The 27,792-nt window shown below is 35.8% G+C and overlaps 1 protein-coding gene across 1 annotated transcript in view; it reads right to left on the bottom strand.

Annotated features, from left to right (window-relative positions):
* The window catches only part of FAP (fibroblast activation protein alpha), a gene marked incomplete at both ends in the record, with an annotated part of 36,114 nt that continues 8,322 nt past the window's right edge, over positions 1–27,792 (bottom strand). The window contains 21 exons of the mRNA XM_082285563.1: positions 1–75; positions 917–990; positions 1,247–1,319; positions 3,267–3,331; positions 6,304–6,403; positions 8,812–8,866; positions 11,179–11,373; positions 12,562–12,631; positions 13,344–13,442; positions 16,259–16,306; positions 17,505–17,629; positions 17,961–18,014; positions 18,612–18,682; positions 18,768–18,872; positions 20,526–20,570; positions 23,429–23,564; positions 23,892–23,995; positions 25,072–25,226; positions 25,741–25,861; positions 26,452–26,524; positions 27,609–27,661. Of these exons, the coding sequence (XP_082141689.1) occupies positions 1–75; positions 917–990; positions 1,247–1,319; positions 3,267–3,331; positions 6,304–6,403; positions 8,812–8,866; positions 11,179–11,373; positions 12,562–12,631; positions 13,344–13,442; positions 16,259–16,306; positions 17,505–17,629; positions 17,961–18,014; positions 18,612–18,682; positions 18,768–18,872; positions 20,526–20,570; positions 23,429–23,564; positions 23,892–23,995; positions 25,072–25,226; positions 25,741–25,861; positions 26,452–26,524; positions 27,609–27,661 (1,896 nt within the window). The remainder of the gene's footprint in view (positions 76–916; positions 991–1,246; positions 1,320–3,266; positions 3,332–6,303; positions 6,404–8,811; positions 8,867–11,178; positions 11,374–12,561; positions 12,632–13,343; positions 13,443–16,258; positions 16,307–17,504; positions 17,630–17,960; positions 18,015–18,611; positions 18,683–18,767; positions 18,873–20,525; positions 20,571–23,428; positions 23,565–23,891; positions 23,996–25,071; positions 25,227–25,740; positions 25,862–26,451; positions 26,525–27,608; positions 27,662–27,792) is intronic.

The raw sequence follows: 27,792 nt of genomic DNA, 5'->3' as shown, positions 1-27,792 counted from the left end.
TCAGCTAAATGTTGTTTGAATTCTATTCAAAACATCCTGCATTGCACCAGGGCCATGAACCTTGTAAATGGTGTACTGGAAATAAAACACACATATGAATTATGCTAACTCAGAAGTATCTGCCATTCCACAGTAGCTGAACCAGAATGACTACAATTGCATACAGTATTCCAGATACTTAAGAAATAACCCAGATTTGCTAAATATCAATGAAGGAGGCAGAAAATGTGTAATACACAAAAGGGCCTACAAATCCTTGTGATCCCTTTTAGGGGAGTTCATGGCCCTGCAAAACCAGACTTGGGCAGAAGGCCAGGATGTTTGATAACTTTGGTTATTAGCCCTGGGAAAAACAGTTTGGAAGTAGAAGTTAGCATATAATTTGGAACTACGTTTCCCCTGTTTATTTCTCCTTTATATTCTGCAACCTCTTGCCTATATGTTTCTCTCTTTGCCTGGACCTGCTATCCCATATAAGTTTTTCAGAGAACTTTTTTTTGCTGATTCTGGATATACTATTTGAATACCTTACACCCTTTTTGCTTGTTTCACTTTGCGCTTGTGGCAGGCAAGTTCAATTCAAGATAGAGTCTACCACAACCAGTGACAATTTGGCTCCAGAAACCAGCTCTTTCATCTTCCTCTTTTACTAGGTATTAAAAACACTCATAAGGAGGCTGGATTCTTATTCTTCTCCCTGGCTCATTTTAAAAGCCTCCAAGTTATTCTCGACAAGAGGAAAATCCTGCTAGCATCCAAAGGGCAAGGGGAAAAAAATAACAAATGCACTAGCAATTGCCAAATTTTGAAGCATGTTCAGTTGAACGGAGTTGTTAAAAACACTGCCAAATATCTGATAAGCTTATTGATAAAGTTACAAACCACTTTTCAAAATAAAAAATAGTCTATTATTTACCATTGCCTGGAAATCCACCTGTGCATTAACCAGAGCTTTTGCAATTTGTGCTGAGTTCTGAAAATGTACATTATCTAAAAAATGAAAAAAGAGATTGTCTGTTGAAACATATTAATACCACAAAAGCACAAAGTTATAGTGCATTTAGCTGTGTCCACTAATTATCAAGAGACACAGTTGACTTTAGTAAGAATGAGCAAGCATCTTATGATAGGTCATATGGAAATCTACCAAAGATCTAAGTCCTGACCCAATCAAAGATAGATGCTTAATGTTTTTCAAACAAAGTGATTCTGGCTCTATGTTTGTTCTGCCATTTGCAAACCTCACCATCTGCTGTTCCATGGATGAGAAGATACTCTACGTTTTGGAAATTCTTTGCTCTTGCCATCACAGTTGAATTCTGTTGAGAGGAAAAAAGAACAGTTCAGCAACTTCAATTTAAACCACTCATTCACAGTGCTGAAAGGCTTTCATTACCTAGTAGAAAAACAATCAAACAGTTGAACTGACATGACAGCAATGACTTCGTATCAATCTGAGATTACAATAGAAGCCTTGTATATGGCTGTATAGGTATATATATATCAGCCGCTACAGAGGGATCTGAACAAGCTGGATCAATGAGTCAAAGCAAATTGTCTGAGGTTCAACAAGGCAAAGTGCCAAGTCCTTCTCTTGGGATACAACCACCACATGCAGCACTAGGGGCCATGTGGAAGGGTGGTTGAAAAGATCTCTGGTGGAAAAGGACCTGTTGGTGTTGGTTGACAACAGCTGAACATGAGCCAGTGCACGCCCAGGTGGCCAAAAGGCCAGTGGCATCCTGGCCTGTACCAAAAGTAGTGTGGCCAGCAAGACCAGGGAAGTGATCATCCCCCTGTGCTGGCCACTGGTGAGGCCACACTTCTAATCCTGTGTTTAGTTTTGGGCCCCTCACTACAAGAAAGACATCGAGGTGCTGGAGTGTGTCCTGAGAAGGGCAACAGAGATGGGGGAGGGCCTGGAGACTGAGTCCTGTGTGGAATGACTGAGGGTGTTTAGCATGGAGAAAAGGAGGCTCAGGAGGGAGCTTAACATTCTCTACAACTCCCTGAAAGTAGGTTGTAGCCAGCTGGGGGTCAGCCCCTTCTCCCAGGCAACAACCAACAACACCAGAGGAAATGGCCTGAAATTGTGCCAGAGGAGTTTAGACCGGATATGAGGAAAATTTTCTTCATGGGAAAGGGTTGTCAAGCATTGGAACAAGCTTCCCAGGGCAGTGGTTGAATCACCATCTGGGAAGGTATTTAAAAGACGTGTAGATGTGGCACCTGGGGACATGGTTTAGTGGCAGACTTGGCTGTGTTAGGTTAATGGCTGGACTTGATGATCTCAGAAGTCTTTTCCAAACTAAATGATTCTGTGCATCTGTGATCTGTGACTTTGGCTTCAGGACAGGAATACCTACAAATAAGTACTGTTTTTTTCTTACATCATTTGTATGTGTTATGAAAAACACTAGCAGGAGAAAGAATATTAATCTGCGTCATATTGATGATGTCTGTCCATAGAAGATCCCTGTGCAAGCTTGGCTTGCAGCAGATAGCTCTCTGTGCTGTCAAAAATGTCTCTACTATCAGAAACAGATTTGATATTTAATGTCATTTCTAAGGGCCAAGACATACAAAGAACAGCACTAGTCATGTCATTCCCAGAATGCTCTAATTCCCAGCTACACAGACAGTTCTACCAGAGCTGTTTGGTATTGAGCATTTCTGTTCTTTGAGTTGGGATGGAAATACGTACTGAGAACACAATTCAAATCTTTAACAGGAGTCTTTCCACTAAGTTCTTTGGATGTTAATTCAGGCCTCTCTGTATCCAGAGCTGGTGTATGTGCTGCTAGAGGAAACTACAGACTTCTTATCAATGTGAAGAAAAGAATGGCAACCTGTTCCAGGTAGGGGAAGCTGCTCTGATAATTTAGTATGCTTATGATCTTACCATCAGAGAGCTAAATTTGCGTGAAGCACTTTGCATATTACAGCTAACAGTACCAACCAAAACATTATCAACATCAACATTTTAATCCCTCTCACTTGAGTTCTTTTCTAGGCTAATGGTTTGCACTGGCAGAACAGTCTGACTTATCCAAGTAAGAAAAGAAGGACTTCCATTCAGCATTTTTTGGATTTATAAATACAAACCCACAATTAATTATGTAGACAAGAATTTCACGGCAGTAGCTTAGCTACAGCAGAGCTGTACCATGAGAGCTGGTGGGCCACTTTCTTTCTTCACTGTTCCACTTATCCATGGAAGTGTGATTCAAATTTAAGGCAGATCAGCACAGAAACAGAATTCTCACCTTGTAGTGCTCAAGATTATCGGACTTTATAGGAAGACCCATAAATCGTTCTGTGTAGATTGATGCTGAAATTAAAGAAAAAAAAAGGTGTAGATAAAGAAAGTGCAGATATTTTGTGGCTTCAGTGACACATAGGAAATAAATGATGCGTAACTGTGTCTCTTCTGCTTGGTTTCCCCATAATACACCAAATTTAAGCATATTTTAAAAATCAGCTATGAAGGATAATTATTTACTGTTTTCCATCTTCAAAGAAATAGTGGTTTTATACTCATCTGTAGGTTTTGTGGATAAAGGTAATTAATTGATACTGTTTTACGCTGTTGAGTTGAACTCCAGAAGTCAGTTGAATGAGGCAATGAGCCAATAAAGGCACATGGTGGAAAGATGACACAGACTAATTCTAACACCTTAAAAACAGGAGGCGAGGATTTGTATGTGTATAAACAGTAAATATGGATATGCATGTTGTCCTCTTCCTATTGAACGTATATATGCAGCAACCAGGGAGAACAGGAAAGGATACAGGCATGAACTGAAAAGGTGGCCCATTGCTGTTCAGGTCTCTGTTCAATTCCTTTTTCTAACTATAACAAAGACTGGTAACAGATTTGACAAAATAAATGTGAATAACTGAACAGTATCCATCACCAAGAAATCAGTAGAAACATCTCTCTTTGAGCTGCCTTGGTATTTGTACTTTAACTGGGAGCTGTTATGAAAATTGATGGAAAACTGACACAGCAGCTGTTACTACCAGAAAAATACTTTCGTTATGACCTTGCCTTGAAAGAGTAACTGACACATATTCAGCAGTCAAGCTGCAGGATTACAAGAATTTTATTTATTTAATGGAGTCAGGGCTTTCTGACAAAGAAGAGCTGTCATCTTTCCCTCTCAAAAGTCAGGTGATGGTCATTGTAATCATTAAGGAATTAGGATTGTCTACCTTGCCCAGTTTGATACACTGTATTAGAAAAATTTTGTTAAAAAATAGAAATGAGAATCCTCCCAGGAAAAGAAAATGAATCAATATACTCTTGTTCCCATGGTTCATTATGTATCATAAACATGTGCTACCACTGAGAGCTAAAGATATGTACTGTGTCTCCCAGATCAGCCAAGCAAGGCGTCTGAAGATAATTTATAATAAACTAAGTACCAAAAAAATTTAAGTAGCCTATCTTTTATCAAAATCCTTTATCATTCCATGAAAACAGAAAATGTGCAATATCTGTTGTCAACACAGTGTCAAACAACCATATTGGCCTTAAGTTTTCAATAAAATAGACTTTTTCAGAATGGCTGGCATTTCTACAGTATTCTGAGCCAATTTTTCCACTCACTTCTACCAGTATAGCTACAACAAGTCCACAGAGGTCAGCTGAATTGCATTATAATGACTAAGTGGAAGATTCAGCTTGTCAATTATTGAAGAAGGAAAAACAGATGAATTTAAATAAATTTTAATAAAACAGTCACAGATATAATTCTTTTAACTATACCTTGTCCCTGAATGGAATTTTCTTTTCCATCTTATAACTGTTCAGCTGTTATGAACTCTGACTCAAAATGGAGGGGGTGGGACAGCTTCTGACAAAAGATTATGGTCCAGAATCTCATCTGTGCATCTGAAAGAGGGTTGGACAGAATTTAGAAGCTCTAGGGGCCAGTGCATCCTCTGACATATTGATACTACTCAGAGACTCAAGGATGTAACATCCTGTAGTTTTGCCCCTAACACAGTTCACCCTAATGTTAGCATGATCTGTTTGCCAAAACTTATGACTCATGACTTCCTTCTGTTTCCTTCCTTCCTTAGTGGAGGTACATTTGCCTGTTTGGATTTTATAGTGTTTTCAGCAAGATTCTTTAATTGCCTCCTGAAAATTCAGCTGACATAAAGGTTTCAATGGTGCAGGTCTAATCTACTTAAAAACTTCATTTGAATTGTAATACTGGGAAAAATTTTTATTACCTGTCTTCTATTAAGGTACTTCTGCAAAATCAGTGCTTTATGCCTGCATTCTGGAAATAATTTTGTGATCATGAGTAAAAATGTCTTAAAATATCTTGATGCCAGTGAAAACATGAAGACTATGCTTCCTGTGTCATACAAATATTTTCCCCTTTGTTTGCAAAACACCATAAATACAAGGAATGTCTGTGCTAGCAGTCAGGGAAGGAATCTTTCCCATTTAACCAAAAAACTTTCTCATAACCAAGACTTCTTAGAAAACGACCATATGCTAAGTAAATGTGTTCAAAGTGCTACATTTTACTCATTGAAAACATTCATGCCATGATTTTTTTTACACTAAGGTTCCTTTACACCATGCCAAAAGCTTAACAGGTCGGCAAGTATGACTATGTGCCTGCTTTATACACACAGGAAGGCCTTGGGAATACATTCCGAGAGTTCTTTCCTCTCAATAGCTTGGAGCCTAATTCCATAAACATAAATAAAACATGTATTGCAACACAACAATACAGGGAGGGGTGGCTGAGAAATATTTAAAGGAAAACTTATTTAATTAAAAAAATACTGTATCAAACACAATAGCCCTTCTCTTTTCCACTGCTTTTGGGAAACAACTTTGCAGTCATCAGAAATACTGACTCCTGACAGAGGTCATCTGTGGTGTCAGAAGTTGAAACGTACTGCGATTCTGTTACTGGCAGATAAATCAGTTCAGCTGTTTCTGAATACAGTGATAATGTTTTAACAGGATTTTTAGGCAGATCACTCCTTAATAGCAGTTTATTGAGAGGGCTTTATACACTTACTGTTACAGAAGTGCATATGGAAGTATCCAGGCATACCTTCTTTGTGACAAAGTCAGTTCCAAACTGCCAGTTGCAGTCAGTTATTTTAAGCAAGAAAAACATTAAACTTAAGGTCTTAAAAGTTTTAAATCAAGGTAATTTGAATGACTTTGTGTTTCAAATTGCCAATCTCCTGCAATGATTTAATTTAAGAAGTCATTAAATGCTACGTCTTGCTTTCCAAGTCAGTATTTATGACAAGTTTCCATACCGTAATATTCCCAGCTGGAAACAGGAGCCACAGCCATTCCGCATTTAAATACTCCACTGCCAGATCCAAGTGCCAAAGAAGTTACATACCCACCATAGGACTAGGAAGAAATCACAGACAGTTTAAAATTCCTGGTGAAGTATCATTCTGTTTTCTGAATCAAACTCATATAAATTAATGCCAAATTAATTAATTTGCTTTGAATGCATGAAGGACAAAGTAACAAAAGGTTGAGGTTTTCTGAAATTAATTTATTGATTTCAAATGGATCTGATGTAATATCTTGTGAGAGAGATCAGAAAAGTTTATAGAATAATTTCTTTTTTCTACTTCTTCAATGTTTATCACAGGATACTGCTTTTATTACCATTTACAATCACAGAGAAATTTAAGTTGGTAGTGTCCTTCGTGGTAATCTAATGCAATCTATAGCTCAAAACAAGGCTAACTTCAGATGTAAATGATACCCATCACAGTCACATCCATAGTACACATCCTCTCTACTCAATCTGCTTCAACAATGATCACTATTGGCATCATTTTTTTCCTAAAACCAAAAGGAAACTTTCCTTCTGGCAACTTGTATTCATTGACTCTCATCCTTTCAAGGTGCACCTCCAAGAAGAGTTATAGGTTTTTTCTTCCTTTAACAAACTACTGAGTTTTTGCTAAAGATTAGCATATTGAACCAACTCAATCATCAGTACTAATATACTCATTTACTTCAGGAAGGAGCAATTCCTCCCAATTGCCTACCACTGTTCCTTGTATTTTCTGGCCTGATTCCTCAAACTGGGACCCAGAAAGGAAGAATAAGTTCATGGCCAGAAGTAGGGTAAAGTAATAAGTAACCCTGGATATAAGAATAGATCTATGAAACTGAGTGAGGCCAGTTGCTGAGACAGGAAAATAATATAAATAAAAAGCCTTTGGTTTGTCTCTCCACAGGATGTGGAACTGAGGTTGGAAAAACTCATATAAAGTCGTTGGAAAAACTCATATAAAGTCTTTGCAAAACAATGGGCTTCTGTTTACCTTGGAATGGAGGAAGGGACAAAAATATGGTGTGTCATGAAAAATTCTGAAGATTACTTCAGTAGCATATGAAAGACTAAGGGAAATAAGCAGAACTATTAAATATTTTTTTTTGTACATAAGTTAAGTTAGTCCATCCTTCCTCTTGATATTCCAGCTTGAAATGATAGTGAGGGATATACTGATAGAAAGAGTAATTTAATATCATTTTTCCAACTCATTTGATTTGCTCATTTGATCTTTCAAAAAATCAGTCCACAAGGCTAAAAAGCGATTAGGATTGGACAGATAAACCTATGCACTGTAACAGGCCGAGAGATAGAGTTCACAACACAAATTGCTTTAGTGGTTATTTAAGAGCTTTTGCTATCTTGAAGAGCTTGGTGAGTCTGAAAGCACGAGTTCATGCACACCCACCAAGCTGCAGCCTATAAATGAGGAAAGACCTTTTAACTCCTTTCAAAGTTTACCAACCAGGAAATGGTATAATAAATTGGAAAAAAATTGGAAAAAAGGACTGATGGATTTGGCAGTAGTGCCTTTATTTTAATATTATGTCCACTACTGGGACACAATGTGTGCAAGCTCTTAGTTGGTTCTGGAAACATTGTGGTGAAATAAAATATGATGTGATTTAAAAACGAAAATATTTTCTTGTGGCCTTAAATTACCTAATGTCACTTTAGAATTATTCACTTCTAAGTGTCTGTGTCACTTAATTTCACCATATGGTACCAAATTTATTCTGGTGTTACAGTAGTAACTGTACCAAAGTAACTTAAATATTAGTTGGTAGAAGCTTCATAGAAAGATTTTAGCAACTCTGCTCTGCTCATGTACTGTCTAAGATCAGGCAATACATCTGGCTATTAAGGTTCTGGGAGCATTACAAAGCAAAATACATGAAAAAAGCAAAGATGAAAAACAGACTGGCTAATAATTTGGAATGACTCCCATACTGTCCAATTTTTCCACTCGGTAAAGCTGTCAATGTTGTATACCCCTCAGACCCAGATTCATCCCTAATGACCATTGCAAAGCCAGTCAAGCACACAGTGATTCAGGATGATGCAGGGGTCACATTTTCTGATGAGAGATAGTCATAGGACTTTTCTCACTATTTTAATCTCAGATCAGAAAGGACAATACTTGAATTTTGACACCAGGCCAGTAAGTCCCTAAGTTAAAAGTAAGCCAATTAAAATGTCTCAATCTGGCTTAACTTCAAGTCCAAACAATGTATTAGATATGAGCTTTTCAAAATTCCCTATTGAGCTGCCAAAGATTCCTTTTTAGGGGCTTGCACAGTTGCAATTGCATGTAAGTAAGTACCAGCAGGAACCATCCCCTTTGGCAATACCATCACACATGGGCAGAAGAAATTTTATACATATTTAAGACAGAACTAGGAAGAATGAAAAAATTCTGCTGCAGGAGTATTTAAAGATAGATATAAGAGCTCCAATCACTTACCCAGCCCCATATTGCTATTCGTTTCTCATCAATAAAGCCCATTTCTATAAATTTTCTGTGGAAAATAAAATCACAGAAATAAATGCATTATTACAAAAAAATTGCTAGTACAATAAAATTAGCACAAAATAGTTTTTCTTTCACTTTTTTACCACATATCCCAGCAATCTGAGCAAATTGACAATGAACATAGCATGCCTGATTTCTACAAAGCATCTATTATTCAATAAATAGGTGTTGAAAGGGAAAAGGAAGAATTTTTCCTGAAAGAATAAAATATACTGAAATTAACACTTTCATCATAATTATTTTTGTGCCAGTGGGTGAGGATCATTTTCATTGCTTTAGTGCCAAAGGTGCTGCATTACCATTAACATCCAGACGTTATTGTGCAAGATAGCCAACATATTGATGTGACAGTGAGTTAATTGATTTCTCAAGAGGAACCATATCAACTTCCGAGGAGATCAGGGATTTCCAGAAGAAATCAGGGGGTTTTTTTATGTGCCTGGAAAGTAAAAAGTTCTTGCGGCTACTTTAATAAAAAATAAAAATGAAGGAATCATCTACTAATGCTCCAAGTAGGAAATAAGCTTGAAATGTATGAAACGTGCAACCCTTCTTATGCTCTCAGGAGTCAAGCAGGTCAAAGAGAATCACAAATATTAGGTCTGCTACAAATATCCTGCATCAGAGTGTGGAGACTGTATTTCTAAAGATGTATTAGCAACAGCAAAGAAAAGAGGATGAGGCAAAAGACCACAAAGGTTTGAGAGTGACAGATAAACAGAATAGGTTCAGATACACATCAGGACACATCCGTAGCCTTATCTACTAGGACAAGCACAAGCGACTTAACACCAGAAATGATGGATACTATCTGGGTGGGACAGAGTTAGAAATGCCAAAAAATTATTCAGCTTTGTTATATTACTGTCTTAATCCCTGGGGCTCCACCTACAGTATAAGCCCCTCCAAGAACTTCCCACCAGAGCACAGAACCTCTCTAAAAATCATGCGTCTTAAACCATGTGTTAGATCAGGAAGATGGAATGCACTACATTTAACTGAATAAAAATTTAGTCTAGGCGCTGACAGAAAATTGGAAAGTGTGAAGTCTGAGGTCATTTTTTCGTGGTCTGTCTCAGCAGATTTTGCAACTGCAGAATCAGTTTAGGTTCCCTCTGATATTTTATGTCTGGGTGACAATTCAAAATAACAAAGAATCATTCTTGTGGTATTTTGAAGTATGTCACTTCTCCTAAAAGTTTCAGGATAGAAAATAAAATAATGGAATAATAGAAAAACTTGACATGATATTCAGCTATTCTGTTTCATTTATCACTGAAAAGGATAACGGTGCGTTTATAACATTGAGGAGGAAATGAATTACCACAAAGCAGAAAGAGGAAGGAACCGATATCCTCCTTACACAGACTTGTCAGTACAGGCAGTGCTCTCAAACAAACAGAGAAAGCTGTGAAAACCTGGGTTGCTACATCCAATTTCTAGCTAAAGATACTTAGTCGAGTCTGGAGGAAATAGGGTATTTACTGTTGCACCTGGAAATCTCTCCATACTCTGATGGGCCAAATTCCACACCAAAGGCTAGGCCAAATTCCTGCCTTGCAGTCATCTCTGTGGGGTTCAAACTAACGCTTCTTCAAATGCTTACTTTAGCAGTGCTACTGCATCTGTAAGATTGTAACAGACAACCTTTCTTCACAATCCTCAGCTTCCACTCTGTCCCAAAACCTCTGCAGAGGGAATTGGTTTCCCTTGGAACACTTTTAAGTGTTTTCATGCAAAGGAGCAGCTGTTGGGGAACATTTATCAGGGGACCACAGGTACTTTCTGTTCTTAACTATCCTACAACAGCACGGAATGCAAGTTTGTGACTAATTGACCTCTAGAATGTTTGTGTCAGGTTCAGTTTTGCTACAAACTTCTCATTTGACCTTTAGCTGATCAGTGAAGCACATCACTGTAGATGTCTGGCTAATCTCTATGGTCATTGAGGTAGGTTTGCCCTACAGGAAATAACTTCAGAAAAATGGATAATTGGCTTACCTCTCACCACTGACAATTGTATTTCCTTAGGCTTAGGATTGAAGCCTCTGATGATTCTCTTGTACAATGCAAGTGGTGAGGTCCAAATGTGGACTTCGTGGTATATGGACTTAATATACCAGACAAAACCTCACTGACATCAAACAAACACTAATATTTTATTTTTACTAGTGTTTTTGTCTTATATCCTGGAGACCTCAGCTCTTCAGAAGAAAAGGTGAGAATTTAATACTTCTTTCGCATTACCTCTTCTAGGCATGGAAATACAACAGCCATACAGGGAGATAGTCTACTTACTTGACTGCTGAGATTTGGTCCTCAACTTCATAGACTCCAAGTCTTCGATATACTGCATGCAAAATCTTGTCACCTTGATAAGCTGTCCCTCTGCCATCCACCAGAGCAACGATTATTCCCTCTTTGCTTGCAAGATAGGTTATCCAGCTAATGCTAAATGTTTCCTTTACATTCTGACTGCAAGGTCCTCCATACCTGAGGATGAAAATTCACACATTTTCCACTCATACTTACAAATTTATAAATGGTTGTTGGACACTGGACTATAACTATCAGTACTTCTAACATTTTCTCCACATATATTTTGCTACATGACCGTGGTTCAGAGAGCTCAGCAGACAAACAGTTCAACTACTATTTTCATGTATTTATGAGATTTAGATATGCTATCTAAAATCCATTTTAATCATTTAGGTCTTATTCCTAAAGCAAATAATTAGTTTCAGCTCAGACTAAGGGGTGCAGTATCAGCTGCTTGTCCTAAGGGGAATCCTTGGAAGAGCCATCCCTCTAAGATTCAATTCTTTGCTCTCTCCAAATTCCTTAGGTGTAACAGCACTTTTTGGTGCGTTTCTGAATTTGACTTCCACATGCAGTCAGTAATGCCAAAGAATAAAAGGGAAAGAAATACAGCTCCTTACACTTTTTGGCTATCCCCAGACCTCATTTGTTTCAGTAGGGAATATCATGTGCTCTTGGAGCTGCAGGCAGAACACACCCCACATAGCTGAGCAATACAGAGACAATCCTCATGAGAAGATCCTAACACTAATTACACATTTGAGCTCAAGGACAGGCCTCTTCTACTCTAACCTTCAAATATACTTAGCATTCTTGGACCTTTGGATCATCACTGGTTAATAAAAAATTATGTAAATTTATTCCACCCACTCAGCTCTCCTTTCTGAATCTTTGCTTTTTTTTCACCACTGCAATTTTTATTGCCTGCAATAAATTATGTCAAATGCTCTTAAAAAAGCAAGTCCACATGGCTTAGATTTTTTTTCTTCTTAAAAAATGAAATAGGCTCTTGTAATTTTCATATTAGCAGAGCTGAAATCGATACTTTCAGACTATCTCATGATAAACAGAAGCAGTAACAGAGCTAAGATCTCTGTTCTTATGATAAATCTTACATGATTTTAGCCTTTCTCTTTCTCTGAGAGAGTAATCCCTATCATGCTAAGATTAACATTAAAATCCTCATCAATCTCCACTTGGTTGAACTTCTATTCCAGAAATACATTGAAAAAACAACAACAAACAAAACAGAATTAAGTAGTTTTGCTTCATAAAATGTTGCAAATGTCCCAGGTTTTGTTAAATTAGAAAAAGTATGTTCTAACAAAGCAACAGCGTTCATAGAAAAGAAGTGTTACATACACCTGAATAAGCAGAGGGTACTTCTTGGATCTATCAAACTGTGGAGGTAGAAGCATTTTGTACCACAAAGCTAGAAAAGACAAATTAAAATTAGATTCTTAATGGTTGAAATGATTCCTCTAAGCATAATCTGGAGTCTGGTGTAGCAGTATATGAACATGAATCAGCACATAGTACACAGCACATGAACTGTGAATCACAGAACTGATGCAATTAACTGTTTATATTGAGCTGTTGAAGAACAGCTTTGAAGAAATAAAGTAACCACTTTAATTTAGCTATACATTAAATTATTATTTCACAAAAGTCTAGGTTCTCAGTTTTCCCAGGTGCCTAGAAAAGCATAACTGTTGTAGGATTATCAGATGTTAGTTTTGGAAACTTTACACTGATTTATTACCATGGTAAAGTCACTACTGAAAAGAACAGTGCGTGCAAGTCAATATAATGCATAACACATGAACAGCAGTTTACATTTCACATTTTATTACCACCATATTTCATTGTTTTTACACAATATTTAAACTCTTTACCAATAGTATTAAAGATTTTTAAAAAACTTGCATTGGGAAACAAATGTATTTTAACTATTTTACTGAGAGATACCCTGAGGCATAGACAAATTAGCTGTTATTGAACAGGGCAGAACCAGGCCTCTCCTTCCCAATCTGACAGGCTAACAACTTTGTTCTACAGAAAGACAGTATTTACTATAAAAAAATTAGGGCAAAATATTAAAATGGTAGGAAAAAAAAAGTACAATAAAGATGTGTATTTCTTACTTATACCATCCACTTCAAGCTTATTAATTTCTTCTTTTGGCAGTCTGATCTCTTGCAAAGCAGACTGCAATTCCCAGTTGTCTTCCAATACTCTGAGCTCTAAGTAAAAGAAATGCCTGAATTATTAACTGATTTATTGTTAATTTCTCTTCAGTAATTAAGATTCCTTTACTTTGTGTTATTAGAACAGAAAGGAAATCTGTGAATTTTACAAGCAGAGTAATGAAATCCACTCAGACACTTCTAATTGGGCTCGATCACATAGCTAAATGAAAGAAAAGCACTGGTATTGCAGTGCACAAATACTCGTTAGATTTTTATAGGATGTACATTTTGCAATGCAAATCATTTCACATGTTGCCTCTGAGTGTTAGAGCCCCGCATGTTATGAAGAAACAGCTTTCTCCTGCAGAGCCCTCATCCCAGTTTTGTAAAATGGTGGGAGCTAGAAATGCAAAATTTGTCGCATCGCACAAAACAGAGTCCTGTATCTCCTGTATCTCCTTTCGTACTTAACAGACTAACATAAGTTTAACCTCTGAGACCCTTGGGCAGTGTGGTTAAGCACAAAGTCATCAGGGAATATCTTGTTTCTGGGTAATGCAGGAATTCAGTTTCTCAAGGGGTTATGGCAAAGCTTCACTTAACCACTGTATTATACATTCCTACACAAAGACACCAGACTTACCATCTAACTGTCCTTAGTACTGCTCACTGAGTAAACCTTTTGGGTTTTTTTCCCTTTTTTAAATCTAAACAGTACTAACATTTATTGTTTTACTTGCTTTAGACCAAATTTACAGTTACATAATTTAAAAATTACTATTTAAAATTTAGTTAATTTACAGCACAGGCTGTAGAATTATATATTATGAATCCATTGGGTCTTGTTTATGTGTTTTTCCATGAGTAGTGATGAAGAATATTGTACTTAATGAAAATCTGTGACTTTTAGCTTTACTTTCAGAATGAAAAAACCTTTTAAAACTGCATGAGATTTTTTTTTTTCCTTTACATTTCCCTTTTCCTTGTTTCTGGAAATGTTCAAAAAAAGTACAAGAAATATTCTTCTCGCAACATACATTGAGCTAGGTAGTCCTTAGGACGTGCCAGAAATATAATACTGGAACTTGTTCTTTCAAGGTACTCTTGGCAAGTTTTGCAGATTCAAGTGGGGTTTTTTTATGGCTGAAAGATCATTCTGCCTTTGGATGCTCATGCAAACTCAGCTGAACCCTTTTTCATCCTTCTTCTCAAAACTCCTGAAACTTCCCCATTACCACAACTGAATTGTAGGCATCCTGGAAGGAAATTCCAAACTGGTCTATGTCAGTTTAACTGTGTCCTACTAAAATTCATGGGTGATATAGTTTCAAAATGCTGCCAACTGCAATGAAAATGGATTTACTAAAAATAGTTTTGCACCACAGAAGAGATTATGAAAGCAAGGAACTTAAGGAAAATTAATTCAAAAAAGGTAACGAAGAAGTCAAAGAAAAGCCTGAATTTGTTTTTATTCCTGAGAATAACAGCACAGCAGAGGGAGGAATGATGAAACTAGTGGTGAAAATACATTACATGAAACTGTTCTCTCCCGTAGAGAGGTTAAGAAACATGTAACTGCAATTGGACACTTAGTTGCATTTCATGTAATTCATAGTTTGGTAAGATAGTAGGGTCCCTTTACATAAAAGGTAACAGTGAACCAGGAAGAACAGAGACCTATAACAATGGATTAAATATTTAAAAAAAAAAAAAAAAATCCATGCATGAACTGTATTTAAACCTTTAAATCTATTTAAACCTTCTTCAAGAGAAATACCAGAACACAGTGTTTCTACACCATAATTGCAATAGACATATTAACCTATCTTTTCCATTTGCAAAATTTTTTAAGTGGTTATAAAATAAGATGTACCAACTACTTCTGGAGTCTAAATAATATTATGTTGCAATTCACTGACTTCCACATGAATCACCATGGATTAAGTTAATTTAACAATATTGCGGCATTTGTCTTCCTTATGTTTTTGTGTATCTTTTGGTCAGACAAAACTCAGTTAACAGTGGGTTATCAATGCAGGCTGAGCTGTAAGGACCATTAAAAATATCAGTCTATTTCCACTGATTACTCAGGAATGAAGGGAATGCTAAATAACTGAAGTTTATACAGGACCATGCTAGTTTTCATAACATTTCAGGAACTGAGAGCTTAAAGTTGGAGAAGAACTTCTAAGGAAAAAACAAGGGACAGAGAGAGAAGATGCACTGCAGAACAATTAATATTTTCATAGTTAGAAAGTTCCTGCTTGGCTTGGTTGCAAACAGTCTTCACTAACAAGCTACTTAAAGAATAAGGGCTCTGAATGTTTCTTGCTGAAGACCACACTTTGTATCAATAATTACACCTTGTCTGAAGCAGTTATTTGAACTGATCATCTGAAAGAGCTTCTGCTCTTCTCTGATATCTTTACTGTTGGCTGAAGAGCAAGTCATTGATCCAAATTCTAATTAGTACAGCACAACAGGTCAAACTGTAAACTCTAAATAGTACACTGTTGTCTTTTGTATAAGGTAGTGTTGCCTCATGAAAAAGAAAATCTCGTGTTCATCCAAATGTGAAAATGAATAGTCTGGAAATCACAATAATTTTTTCTACAAAGTTTGACTCAAAATTTGGTAGACAAAGAGTTGGCCATGTTTATTTTATCCATAGTGGGTAAACAGGAAAAAAAGTGCTGGACTAAGGAACTGAGATAAAGGCATTGTGCGCTCATTCACTAGTTATTTTAATAGCAAACAAGATGAAAGGCTTCTTGATCGCAATCCTAAATATTGTATTAGAAGGCCTTTATCTGGATTAGACGTAAAGGAGTATAGCAATTGCTCAGAAATAGGCAGGATACTTGCAGTACCTCTATCACCATGGTTCTCAAAAAGAGTAGAAATGGGAATCCCAGGACCTGTTTAAGAATGATAAAAAGTCAGTTTACAGTTTGAAGCTGGAATTTGGCGATGCAGTGTGTATTACATTAACATTTTGGCAACTGACAGGAGTTAAATAGTTCAAAGTCAACACACAAATCTGAATTTTCTCTGCTGTATAACTCACTAGTCCCTGCTGCAATACATAAGCTACTGTGTGCAAAGACTTGTATATATACAGGCGTTGCTTAACAAACAGAACAGAAGCAACTTTAAATCTACTAATGCTTCCTCCCTAGAGATGAAGTGACATCTAGTTAATACCTGAGATGTGATTACATAAGGTGAACGCAGAATTATCAATGTGAAACATTCTTCTGAGAACATGTCACATTGTATTTGTGAAGGTGAGTGCCTTTCATATGGTGACGACCTTACTGACTATTTTGTGCAAGAATGATTGAAAGGTGTTGTAATTTGCTACATTTGGTTCTCTGCTCAATGGAAGTCCTAAGGAACTTTTCAGCTGATCAGTCAGTGCAGAATCAGAACAGTAAACTTTACAAGAAGTACACAAAAGGAAAACCTTGGCTACTTTCCCCCTTTTTTTTGATTGTGATGTCATTGTTTTTTGAATACAGCAGTGGATGAAACCTCAGATCACTGAAATCACCTAACTTATTACAAAAGAGTTAAGACTCCATTTAATACATGTGGTCTTGCAAGTGGTTTCAATGATCACACATCATGAATTTTTCCTAGATCAGTTATTAAAAATGTTCTCAGGTGCTACATAGCCGACATTTATGGCGGACACAGTTCTTAATAATTTCAATTGGGAAACACAGTAAAGCAGTTTCTCAGAGCTAACTTTGATCATGTAAATTGGAAATCAGTGTATGTTTCTAAATCCTGCTCTGGCTGCAGCAAGAAAAAACATGGCTCTCATGAGCTGGATTAAAATCTTTTTACTGACATGAAGAACATTAAAAAATGTCAATTTTTTTTTAAATCTTCAAAATCCCAAGATTCTTGTTGAAAAAGTAAAAAAATCCCGAAAATATCTGTATTTACCAAAACATTTTCACAAAATTTTTGAACATGGAAAGTCTTTCTGGAAATCTTTCCTGGTTATTGTGACATTTCTATGATTCATGCAACAATCATTTGGGATAATCAGTATTAACTACAGTGCTGATAAATTTGATTATATGTTTGCTCCCATGCTTTACGTACCATAACAGATCAAGGCATAATACTTAGAACGTTCACTGAATCTTGCTGTATAATACTGACATCTCTCTTTTCTTAAATTGCAAGTAATGCATTGTTTTCTCATAGGTTTACTTCCAATACTGATTCTAGAAGAAAAATAAAATAAAGCAATGGTTATTTTGCTGCAATTAACTTTACATGTGTCTGTCTCACATTCTTGAACACAGGAACTGTACTTTCAGAACAGTTAATTTAAAAATAAATGCTTGACCTTTTAATCAATTTTCCCCCAAGGGTATATTTAAATGTTAGATGTCGTTTCTCCTCAATTGTCGGATATAATCTGAGGTTAAGATTTAGTTAAAATAGCTTGTGAAATTGCACATTAAGCATCTTGAAACTAAATTGTTTTATTGACAAATTCACAGACATCTTCTATTAACCTAGTATCACTAAAATAATGTTGGTAACACTTACTTGTAAATATTCCTTCTTCCTGGGTAGCCTTCAAATTCATTGCTTGAATAGAAACTGTAAATTCATTTATATGTTAATAAATAATCCATAAAGTGATGACCTATGAACAAGCATCAAGATGAAAAGCCGTCTTGGAAGTTAATTTAGACTTTTTGAGATTTCTGCATGCGATGGAAGAGTAGTTAAGCTCATATACCTTTCATCTTAACAAATCTTTGCTCGAACTATGATTAGATGACACATAAGCCATATAAATAGGAGTTCTATCTTAATTCTCATGAGCTAATCTCTCCAATTATGTAAGCTGTTTCTATCTATACAGTAAGTTGAATGAGAGATCGTAAAAAGACAAGTTACTGCAAATTGTGTGAGGGTTACCCACATGATTAAATTAAGTATTTTTAAACAGGTTTCTCTAAAACAGGTGGTTAAAATAAATAGAAAACTGAGGGCAATTTGCAAAGAATCTTTCATAAGGAAACCATGTTTACAAACCTATGCAGTGCCTTAGCACACAAATTTGTTGTGGATTCATTCAGATAAAAACCAAATTACACCTAACTATAATCTGATGAGTTAACAAACAGTGTTCAAATGATTGTGTTGCTTTTACTGACAAGACTCACAACCTTTTTACTTCATGCCACTTACATTGCATCATTTGTTACTCTGAATATGTATATTGCCTCCCATTCGCCACTTGTAACTTGGATTGCATTCTCCTGTGTAGTGAGACATTTAAGTTACTGAATATTGTAGAATTATTTCAGGACAGTAGATCAATGTAGATCACTTTGCTTGACTTACCACAGAGCCATTGATGTAATGAATATGCTTATAACCATTTTTGTCACTAAAAATTTTGTAGTATGAACTGCTGTCTGATGTAAAATATGGTGCAGAAACAAAGAACTGAAACAATGGAAGAAAAAACAGTAGATGAGACATAAAACTGTCCAAGCTGTTTAGCAGATTATACTACACCTACTAAAAGTAACAAGATTATTTAGTCAGTTCAAATGGGACAAACTACTTTGCACAAGTTTGTACCTGTGATATTCAATCTCCCCATGATCACGTTACAATTTCTGTCATGTGGGATTTGTTGAACTGATAACATAGATAGCTCAAGCACCCCACAAATGTGAGCTCTCTACTTGTAAGTGGAATAATTTGTATATTCTAAATTACCTTCCTTTAGTTATTTAAAAACAGACAGAGATGATTTTCAACAAATAAGTTTCTGAATAAAGCTAATGTTCATGAATGGCGCCAGACTGAATATTCTGTGGACCACAAAGTTTGGCTGTTTCACTGAACAAACAAGGCATCAAAGAAATGGATATCTGAAGTTTCCCATACTATTCCACTAATTTTAAAGAACAGATTATACCAGATTCAACTTTTACTTCCTTTCAAACCTCACTTCTTTACTAAAATTGTCAGTTAAGGTTGAGCTACTGCAACTGTAAGTTTTACTTTCTAAACATGAAGACAGAGGAACGACATGCAAGCACTTCAAACAGCACCTTCAAACATTCCTGAGTGAATATAACTTTTGAATAATTTTAACTCAAGCTCAACTAGGACATGTGACCACATGTTAAATTCTCCTTGAGACTGTATCTGTGATTCCTAGTACTTGAAATCCCATAAAGGCAAAAGCCAGGATTTATTCACATGTGCACGTTCTTTAGCTGCAATAAAAGTCTATCATCAGAACCTCAAATGAAGTGTCAAAAAAGAGAAAAGGACCAAGTAAAATAACTAATCCTTGTAAATATATGATTTTCACATTAAAACATCTCTTAAGGGACAGTGTACTGAAAATTGAAGCAAACTGTTAAGTCCACTGCAGGATATTCAGGCAGTGTGAGGTTCCACATACTTGATTCTGTTAACTTCCCCTGCCTGAAAGTAAACATAAGCAACACAACATATTCACTGTTGGACTATATGTATGCAAATACTGATCTCATGCCCTTACAATTTCCTCATAAGTTTGTTTTTACTGCAAGTTTCCAAAGGTATATGGTTGTCTAGGTTACTGGGTAGAGAAAACTTCTTTTGCTAAGAGGTAACTACAGAAGAAGAACCTCGAAGGTTCCCTGCTAGCTGAAGATGTGCAGCACCTGGCACTAAAACTGTTCTGCATGGTAAGGTTTTATTCTTAAGATACTATGATAGCCCATCTTATACCTTGTCCTAGTGTCATCAGAGGAATTTTACATCTATTCTTAGAGTCCAGGATGCTTTTAAGGATTACATTGCACTATAAATCTACCTCTTTCATTACTTTCCTCCCTTCATTAATTTCTGTCTCGACCTACTTTCCTGTCTAGTCAGTTGGTTGGGACAGAAGTAGGTTTTTAAATTTAGAAAGCAGGTAGCCAGATACTATGTCTAGCACAGCATTAAAAGTCTGAGTCCTACAGAGTGCAACAGGTCTAAGCAGTAATGCTGTATGACTCAGAAGGGTGCTTCATGTTTCAAAACACTGATGGGAAGATGCAGGAAGCTGTAGCTTTTAACTGAATTAAAGCAGAGCACAACAAGAAAACCTACTCCGCCTGCCCATCCTGTTTGACTCTCTTCTATGTGCTGTTGATTCTGAAAAACAAAAGCAAATGTACACTCTTTAAGAAGATTGAGTTTATGGAGATTCAAAATCTTCAAATAAATCAGTAGCCACCTGTAAAAGAGAATTTTAGAATATTTGCTATGAAGGTTCAGGGAACTTGAGATTGAGTAAAAAATATTGCTGTATTAAGGTCATTACATTAATTAAACTATTGTTTTTTAACAGCTATCATCAGACATAAAAAAATTTAAAGCAATTACACAACTTTTTCACTGAAAACAAGAATGAACAACTACTTAACCTCATTAATTTTTGGCAAAAATCCAAGTAAAATAATATCAGTAATATTAATACTAAAAATTTGGTTTAGATTTTCAGCTGGTTTATATTTTTTTTCATTTCAGAGCTGTGATGTTGATTTAGAGCAGTGGATGATGTGACTACTAGGCATCCTGAGACTATGAATATAAATTTAGAAGATCCTAACTCCTTGTTCTTGAAGCTGATTTTGGAAAAGACTGAGCATGAATGATGCAGCTAAAGGTGCTTTTACATTTTTACTTATCTTTTCTTGTAAAGTTTCTAGTGATAAATTAAAAAATTCTGCTTTTGATGAATGTATTTCTTTTTTTTATTGTGCAAACTTTTCTTTATACTGCAGTATTTCTTCACAGTCTGAAATAAATTTAACAAATTTGCTTTCTAAGGAATACGCTTTGTATTTTTGCTTTCTAAGGAATATGCTTTGTATTTCTTATCCTCAACATAATCTCATTACTATTTAAAATCATGTGTTCTCCCTTTTAATTTAATCCCCAGAAAGTGACTTGAGCAAAAGTTGCAGGTACTTGTCCCTTAGAAGACTATTTAGTACTTTGCAAGGGCTCCACCGAGCTATTAACTCAAAAGATGAACTTTATTTCTTTTTAAGATAATAAAAACGGGATGTATTGTTTTATGTCTGCATCCTAACATTATTTTCCTTTCTTTAAATTAAGACTCAGATCTTGATGGCATAGTACATTAGAGATATACTTAACTTCTCTCATTTGAGTAGTCCCAATTTCACAAAGACATGCCTACCTTTTACTCACATGAATAGTTCCACTGTTCATATTGCTTTCTGTGGTCTATTCACATGAGCAAGAGTTGAACATGTGAACGTTTCTGATGAATCTACACTTTAGGAACATCTTGTAGATATTATTTTGTTATTAATTTCAAATACACAAAACATAGCACATTTATTGTACATTAGAGACTCAATGTAATCTGAATTCAACAAGAGAACTATTTTTGCCAAAGGAAATGCTCAGAGATATACTTTCTAATGGCAAATAGAGCTAATGCAGCACTCCCATCTGTTCACACTCCTTCGATTGGCCATTTGTGCAAACTTTAATGTGATAAAAGCATTGTATCACTGTATAAATATAGAATTATAGAAACGTCAGTAGTGACTCCATAAATAAGGTTTCACGGAGAAATGCAATTAAACAAGGATCATGAACACAGTCCTGAAAGATGTTAATTGGTCTGGTCTGGTCTGGTCTGGTTCCAGCAAAGCAATTAAGCACATGCTTAATTTTAAACACATAAACAGATCTACTGAAGTAAATAAAACTGGTTGTGTGCTAAAAGTTAAGCTTGTGTTAAAGTACTTCAGTGGATTGTGGTAGAATCATAGAAACCTTAAATGTTTTTACTTTCCAATAAAATACACAATTATTAAAATATACATTACTTGGAGGCAAGGTAGAGATTCAGTTTTAATGTACCTATAAAGTGGAACAGTTACTTAGGAAATATATAAAATGCTGCATTAAATATGGGTCTTTTGCTGATAAATTACAATATTACAGTAGTGGAAAACTACTTCAATGACAATGTTCTTGAAAGAACAGGACCTTAAATTCCCTTTATATTTGCAGCAATTGTCATATTACAGAGGAATAAAAATTATTTTCAGCTTCAAAAGGCTGTATCAATAAACTCTGAATTTATAATTTATCAGTTATACTGAATGCTTTCCTAAATATTCTTGCCTTTTATTTCCCATTAGTTCAAAGCTTCATCTAGTGTTAGTTCTAATAGGTGTTCTGAACCCTAAGAACAAGACAAGCCAAAAGCATCAATACTAAAAGACAACAGATGAGATCTCTGTACTAGAGTTACTGAAATTCAGGGTTGTCTTTCCTTCAGGATCTATTCGAATTTATCTGCATGTACACTCTTCAAGCTTTAAAAAGTTCTGTTCTGTTCAGCAGAGCACAGTCTTCTTTCCAAACTGACTAAATCCTAGCATGACATATTGAAACAAAATGTACGGTTACTGTTGCAATTAGCCTGAAGTTTTCTTTTCAGCTCTGTGTTTCTGAAAACTTGCCTACTGTCTAGAACTGCATGATTTGATAAAACAGAACAATTTCTTCCTCCTGAAAACCTGCCTTACTATTAATATGTATGTTCTTTCAACTAATCTAACATTAATCTAAAAGGACATGATTTAGCCAGACTTAGTATGGAATTTCAATATGGCATAATAAGATTTTCTTTAAAAAAAATACAGATTCTATATGGTTCCACTTTTGAAGATGTTAACACAAGAAGGAAATAAACAACATTCCTGAAAGCTTCTCAATAGTATTCTTCTGGGTTTTTTTCTGCTGTTTCAGTTGTTATTTAAGCTTCACAAAGAAAAAATTCAGTGATTTTATTTCTTGGAGTGATTAATATTTTTCACCCTTGTTCCAGCAATTAAAATACTAAAAGAGGTATCACTACTAGGAAAAGATTACTGTGATAAAACACTGAAAAACGTAATTATGGCAGGGATTAACAAATGCTAATTTCAGTAGTTTTAGATTTATATTTCCAACTTCCTTACCTCTGGACAATCCCAAGTATTTGAATGTTCTTTGAGGTCACAAATAGCTAAGACTGAAAAATTCTGTATTCTCTTCAGCCATTGCACACAGACTCGAGTATCTGTTACCCAAGTAAGCCAAGTAAAATAGTGATCACTAAAATATAAAAGAAAAAGAGAAAGAAATGGTTGTTATTAAACCAGAGGAGTATAGAAGCATTGCTACAGATTGCATCCCCCCCATTACTGTCTGAAAAGCAACAGCAAAGCATCCACTGTTTTAGGGTATTTTTTATCCTTTATAACAATGTATCATATGGACAGCCAAAATCAAAATACAGTACTTCTAGTTAGACTCTGATCCTTCTAGGAGTTTAATATGGCAGTCCACTTTAGAAACAATACAACTCAGAGGTCCAAGCATTTAAAACAAATAGACAAAACCTTTTTTAAACAAGAAAAGACATATTTGAGAGCACACTACCTGGATGCTATGATTGCAGGAACTGGCACCTCCTTAGGACCAAAAGCTTCAGAGTAAATAGTGTCTACAACAAACACTTTAACAGTAGGATTTTTAGCTCCAGCCTTCAAAGAAAATGTATTAGGTTGGTAAAACCAGGCTCTGAATAATTCAGATAGAGGAAAATCAAAGCAATTTTTGCCAGAAAGTAGACAGGTTACAAAATATGAATTCAGTTGAGTATATTACAGCAAATAGTCTCATAAGATCTCAGAGTGACACAGCAGTAGTAGATACTTAATTGTGTATCATTTAATATATAAAGAAGAAAACCTTTTAAACAGTCACGTTTAGTGCTTTTCTCTACAGAAAACGTGCTTGATGGAAACCATTGTTCTGTTTGCAGTGTGGATCTTTGCAGCACACATTACACTGACTTCAGCATAAAACTCCAGTTTATTCACGAGTGCAAGTGCTGTTTGCCATCACAGCAGGAAAATGGTTGCTTAAACTGATTTCATGGCTGCTTCTTCACTGCATACGTTATCAGTTTTTTAATTCTTCTCCATGTGTGGTCTAAACCATCCAGTTTTACTTTAGAACTGTGATCGAGCTGACAGGTGAGCAAATTCTTAAGATACATTAATATGATTCCTTGCAATCAAATGAACATGATAAGAGTCAGGAGAGCTCTCTAATACATGCTGAAGAAATGCCAACCCAAAACCTTCTTGCCTTAGATCTGGCACTTGAAAGCAATTAAAATCCAAAGCTCCTTGAGATCAAAAAGCACTATGGAGTCTATGAAGTGTGCAAATAACCAGAAGCTGCCATAGCCTCTATTTTTAAAAATTAAAAATAATTTAGCCTCATAATTTATTTACTATAATGAAAAATAACAACTGCATAGTTTACACATCAGAATAAGTAAACTGAATTGAAAAAAAGTAAGGCTTGACAACTCAAGCATGCACTTCAGCACGTGCTTTTTACTTATGCGAGTAATTCCATCTATTTCGCTGATATTTAAATTTTAAATGTACCTACAGCTTTTCAGAACTTAACCCAGGCTTTTTTTCTTTCATTTAAGTCACAATAGATTTAACCATGGTAATACTCAAGAAATTAAGAACAGTTAATTTTCTCATTGTCATAACTCATTTCTCAACAGAAAGGAAGTCAAAAGAATGATAAAACATACCTTTGGGTATGGGATAGTTATTTTCCTAGGATACTGATCCTCACCAAAATATGAATATTCAATAACTGGTATGTCAGAATCATTAAATTGTACATATGCTAAATATCTTCCACTTGGAGACCACCACAGTGCATATTTTGTTGCTAGCATTTCCTCTGAGGAAAAAAAAGTTTTTAACTGCAATTTATTTTCCAATCTGTTTTAGCATTCTACTCAGCAACCTAGACACATAAAGACAGTTATACTAAGTAAAGAACATCAAACATCTCAAAATGTGCACACAGATCCCACTTAACTCACTTGGGATTTTCCTGTGTGCATTTGTTTGTTTTTTTAATTCTTTTTGGATGCACTGAAGTGCCAAATTTTCACTGAAATTAAAACTTCCTTTAAAGTTTAATTCCCAGCCTCTGCCTTTGCATCAGAAGGAAGACAACTTTGTAGAGTTCTGAAAAATTACAGTAACAAAGACTCAGGATTTCGGTTACGTGCTATGAAGACAAAATTCATATATTGTACAGCAAATAAGATGTGGAAATGAAGTAATCCTTAGGGCTTTAAAAAATGAGTATCATCACAGATATTTTAGAATGGATTGCGAAAACCGGAACCAGGTAATCTAAACAAAGCATTTATCATGTTAGTTGCTGCTCTTCAAGATTTACTTACCTTCATAGACCCAGTCAGGAATCCCATTAAATATTTCATTCTGTTTTCCATCACTAGTTATTTTAATTGATGCCTCTCTTGGACTTTGTTTCAAATAGATATTATTCTGATATACATATACCTAAAGACAAGAAAGTTTTTTTTAAGAGCACAGGCAATAACAGGATTAGAGCAAGATCTTCTGCAGTCAATACTCCTACATTACACTAGCAAGACAAAATGGGAAATAAATGGTACAGTAACAGCCCTTGCAAATTCTGCAAGAGTTGGTATCTCAGTAAATAAGTTATACATTTCAGGCCAAATTCTGTGTTCAGTAAAAATTTTAGAACAGATTTTAAATATTGCATCTGTAAATCCCCATTTTAAATTCATGCGTTACACAGTGTTAAAGGGAAACCAATTGGTTTTCAGGCCTTGAAACTGCATTTAATCAGATATAAAATTATGTTGGCCAATTTTAGATAGAGGCTGGTGAGCAAACTGAAACACATAATGTACCTGAGAACATGGATTATTCTTCTACTGAGACACAGACAGTAAAATCTGAACAAGTTAAAACTGTTTTCTTTGTCTTTCTTTCTTATAATCAAGATTAATAAACACAGGCCTGTCAAAAATATGGCCTAATAAAATAAAAATCAAAGGCAGATAAATGTCTTTTAGCCACACAAAGCAAATTAATTCTAGCACTTAATTATCTTTACTAACCAATTTGTGTCCAACGGGTGACCAGGATATATACTGAATTTTATGTGGAAGCTGATTTTCTCTTACAAAACCACTGACAAAAGGAAAGAAGTTGAGATGGCTTTTTGTGCACAGTGCAAATGGATCATTATACAGTACATTAATAAAAAAGACAAAAAGTCATTTTCTAACTGCTTATTGTTGCTCAAGCAATGCAAAATTAAAGCAGGCAGAGACATGCAGTTAACATGATGGTGTGCACCAGTGCTGGCAAAGGCTTAAACTTAGTCGTTTGAAAACCTATTCAACAGCCTAAGGAGACAGCCTTATCTCTTTCCAAATGCTGCACAGGCACCTACAGTCATTTGCTGTATCTGCAGTCTGCATTACAGTCTCAGCAGGTTATTGGGAAATGTGAACTCAGCACACAGCATGCTGAGGCAAGAGCCACAGCAGCATGTCCAGCACTTGTTAAGGATCATAACTCACATGCAGAACCTCTCTACTCACATTAGCTTGCAGCAGCTTTTTCCTGTCACCTTGAGCCAACAGTTTCCCAAGAATGGCACAGCTCAGGGCAGCCCCTGTTGCTCAGAACTAAGAAGCATTTGATCATGCTGCTCCTTACAGCATAAAAACGTGACTGCAGAGGCAGGTGGCCTCCTTTGGATTTGGGTGGTAAGGGAAGTGGTTTGGGCAATCTTGGGAAAGAGACCAAATGCCATAGGAGAAGCTGTAAACTTTTGAGGAATGCAGGATGGACTGTTACAAAATCACGGGAGCCCTAAAGGACATGAGAGACTTTTAGGAAAACTAAAGGTTAGATCAATGATGAAAAGAATTAATTAGCAGAAGGGCATGGAGACATCAGATGTGAGACTGAAGCAGACTCAAGCAGCCAAGATAGGGTGGACAAAAATCATGCAAAAAGGGAAAAAAAAGAGACTCTTGAGCCATCAAGGTTGTTGGGCATGAAATAGAAATCAATCCAGATGAAAGGAATGTATGATTTTCTTAGAGAACACTTTTTTTTTTCTCAAGCAAACAAGTAACCTGACAGATTTAGGCAGAAGCAAAGCAAATTGGTAGTCACATTACTACAGTTTTGGAGGGAATGCTTGGAAGTACATCACTACAGTGTATTCACCACAGCTGTCACTAAGAATATCAGGCCTTACCCATTTATGAGATCATAAATGTGGTATGATGCCGTATAAGAGTATCTCCACAGCTGCATAAATTAAGCAAGAAAATATTATTAGCCTTGAAAATTATAATCTAATTATAAATAATCAGCTGCCTCTTTACAGCCTACCCCTTTCTCAAGAGAGTACCAAGAAACATTTATCTATGGTAAACACA

Source organism: Coloeus monedula, assembly GCF_965178545.1.
Source record: "Coloeus monedula genome assembly, chromosome: 7".
In the NCBI taxonomy this organism is placed as follows: Eukaryota; Metazoa; Chordata; class Aves; order Passeriformes; family Corvidae; genus Coloeus; species Coloeus monedula.
Note: the sequence above shows the minus strand (reverse complement) of the source record. Positions and strands in the feature narration are given on the sequence as shown.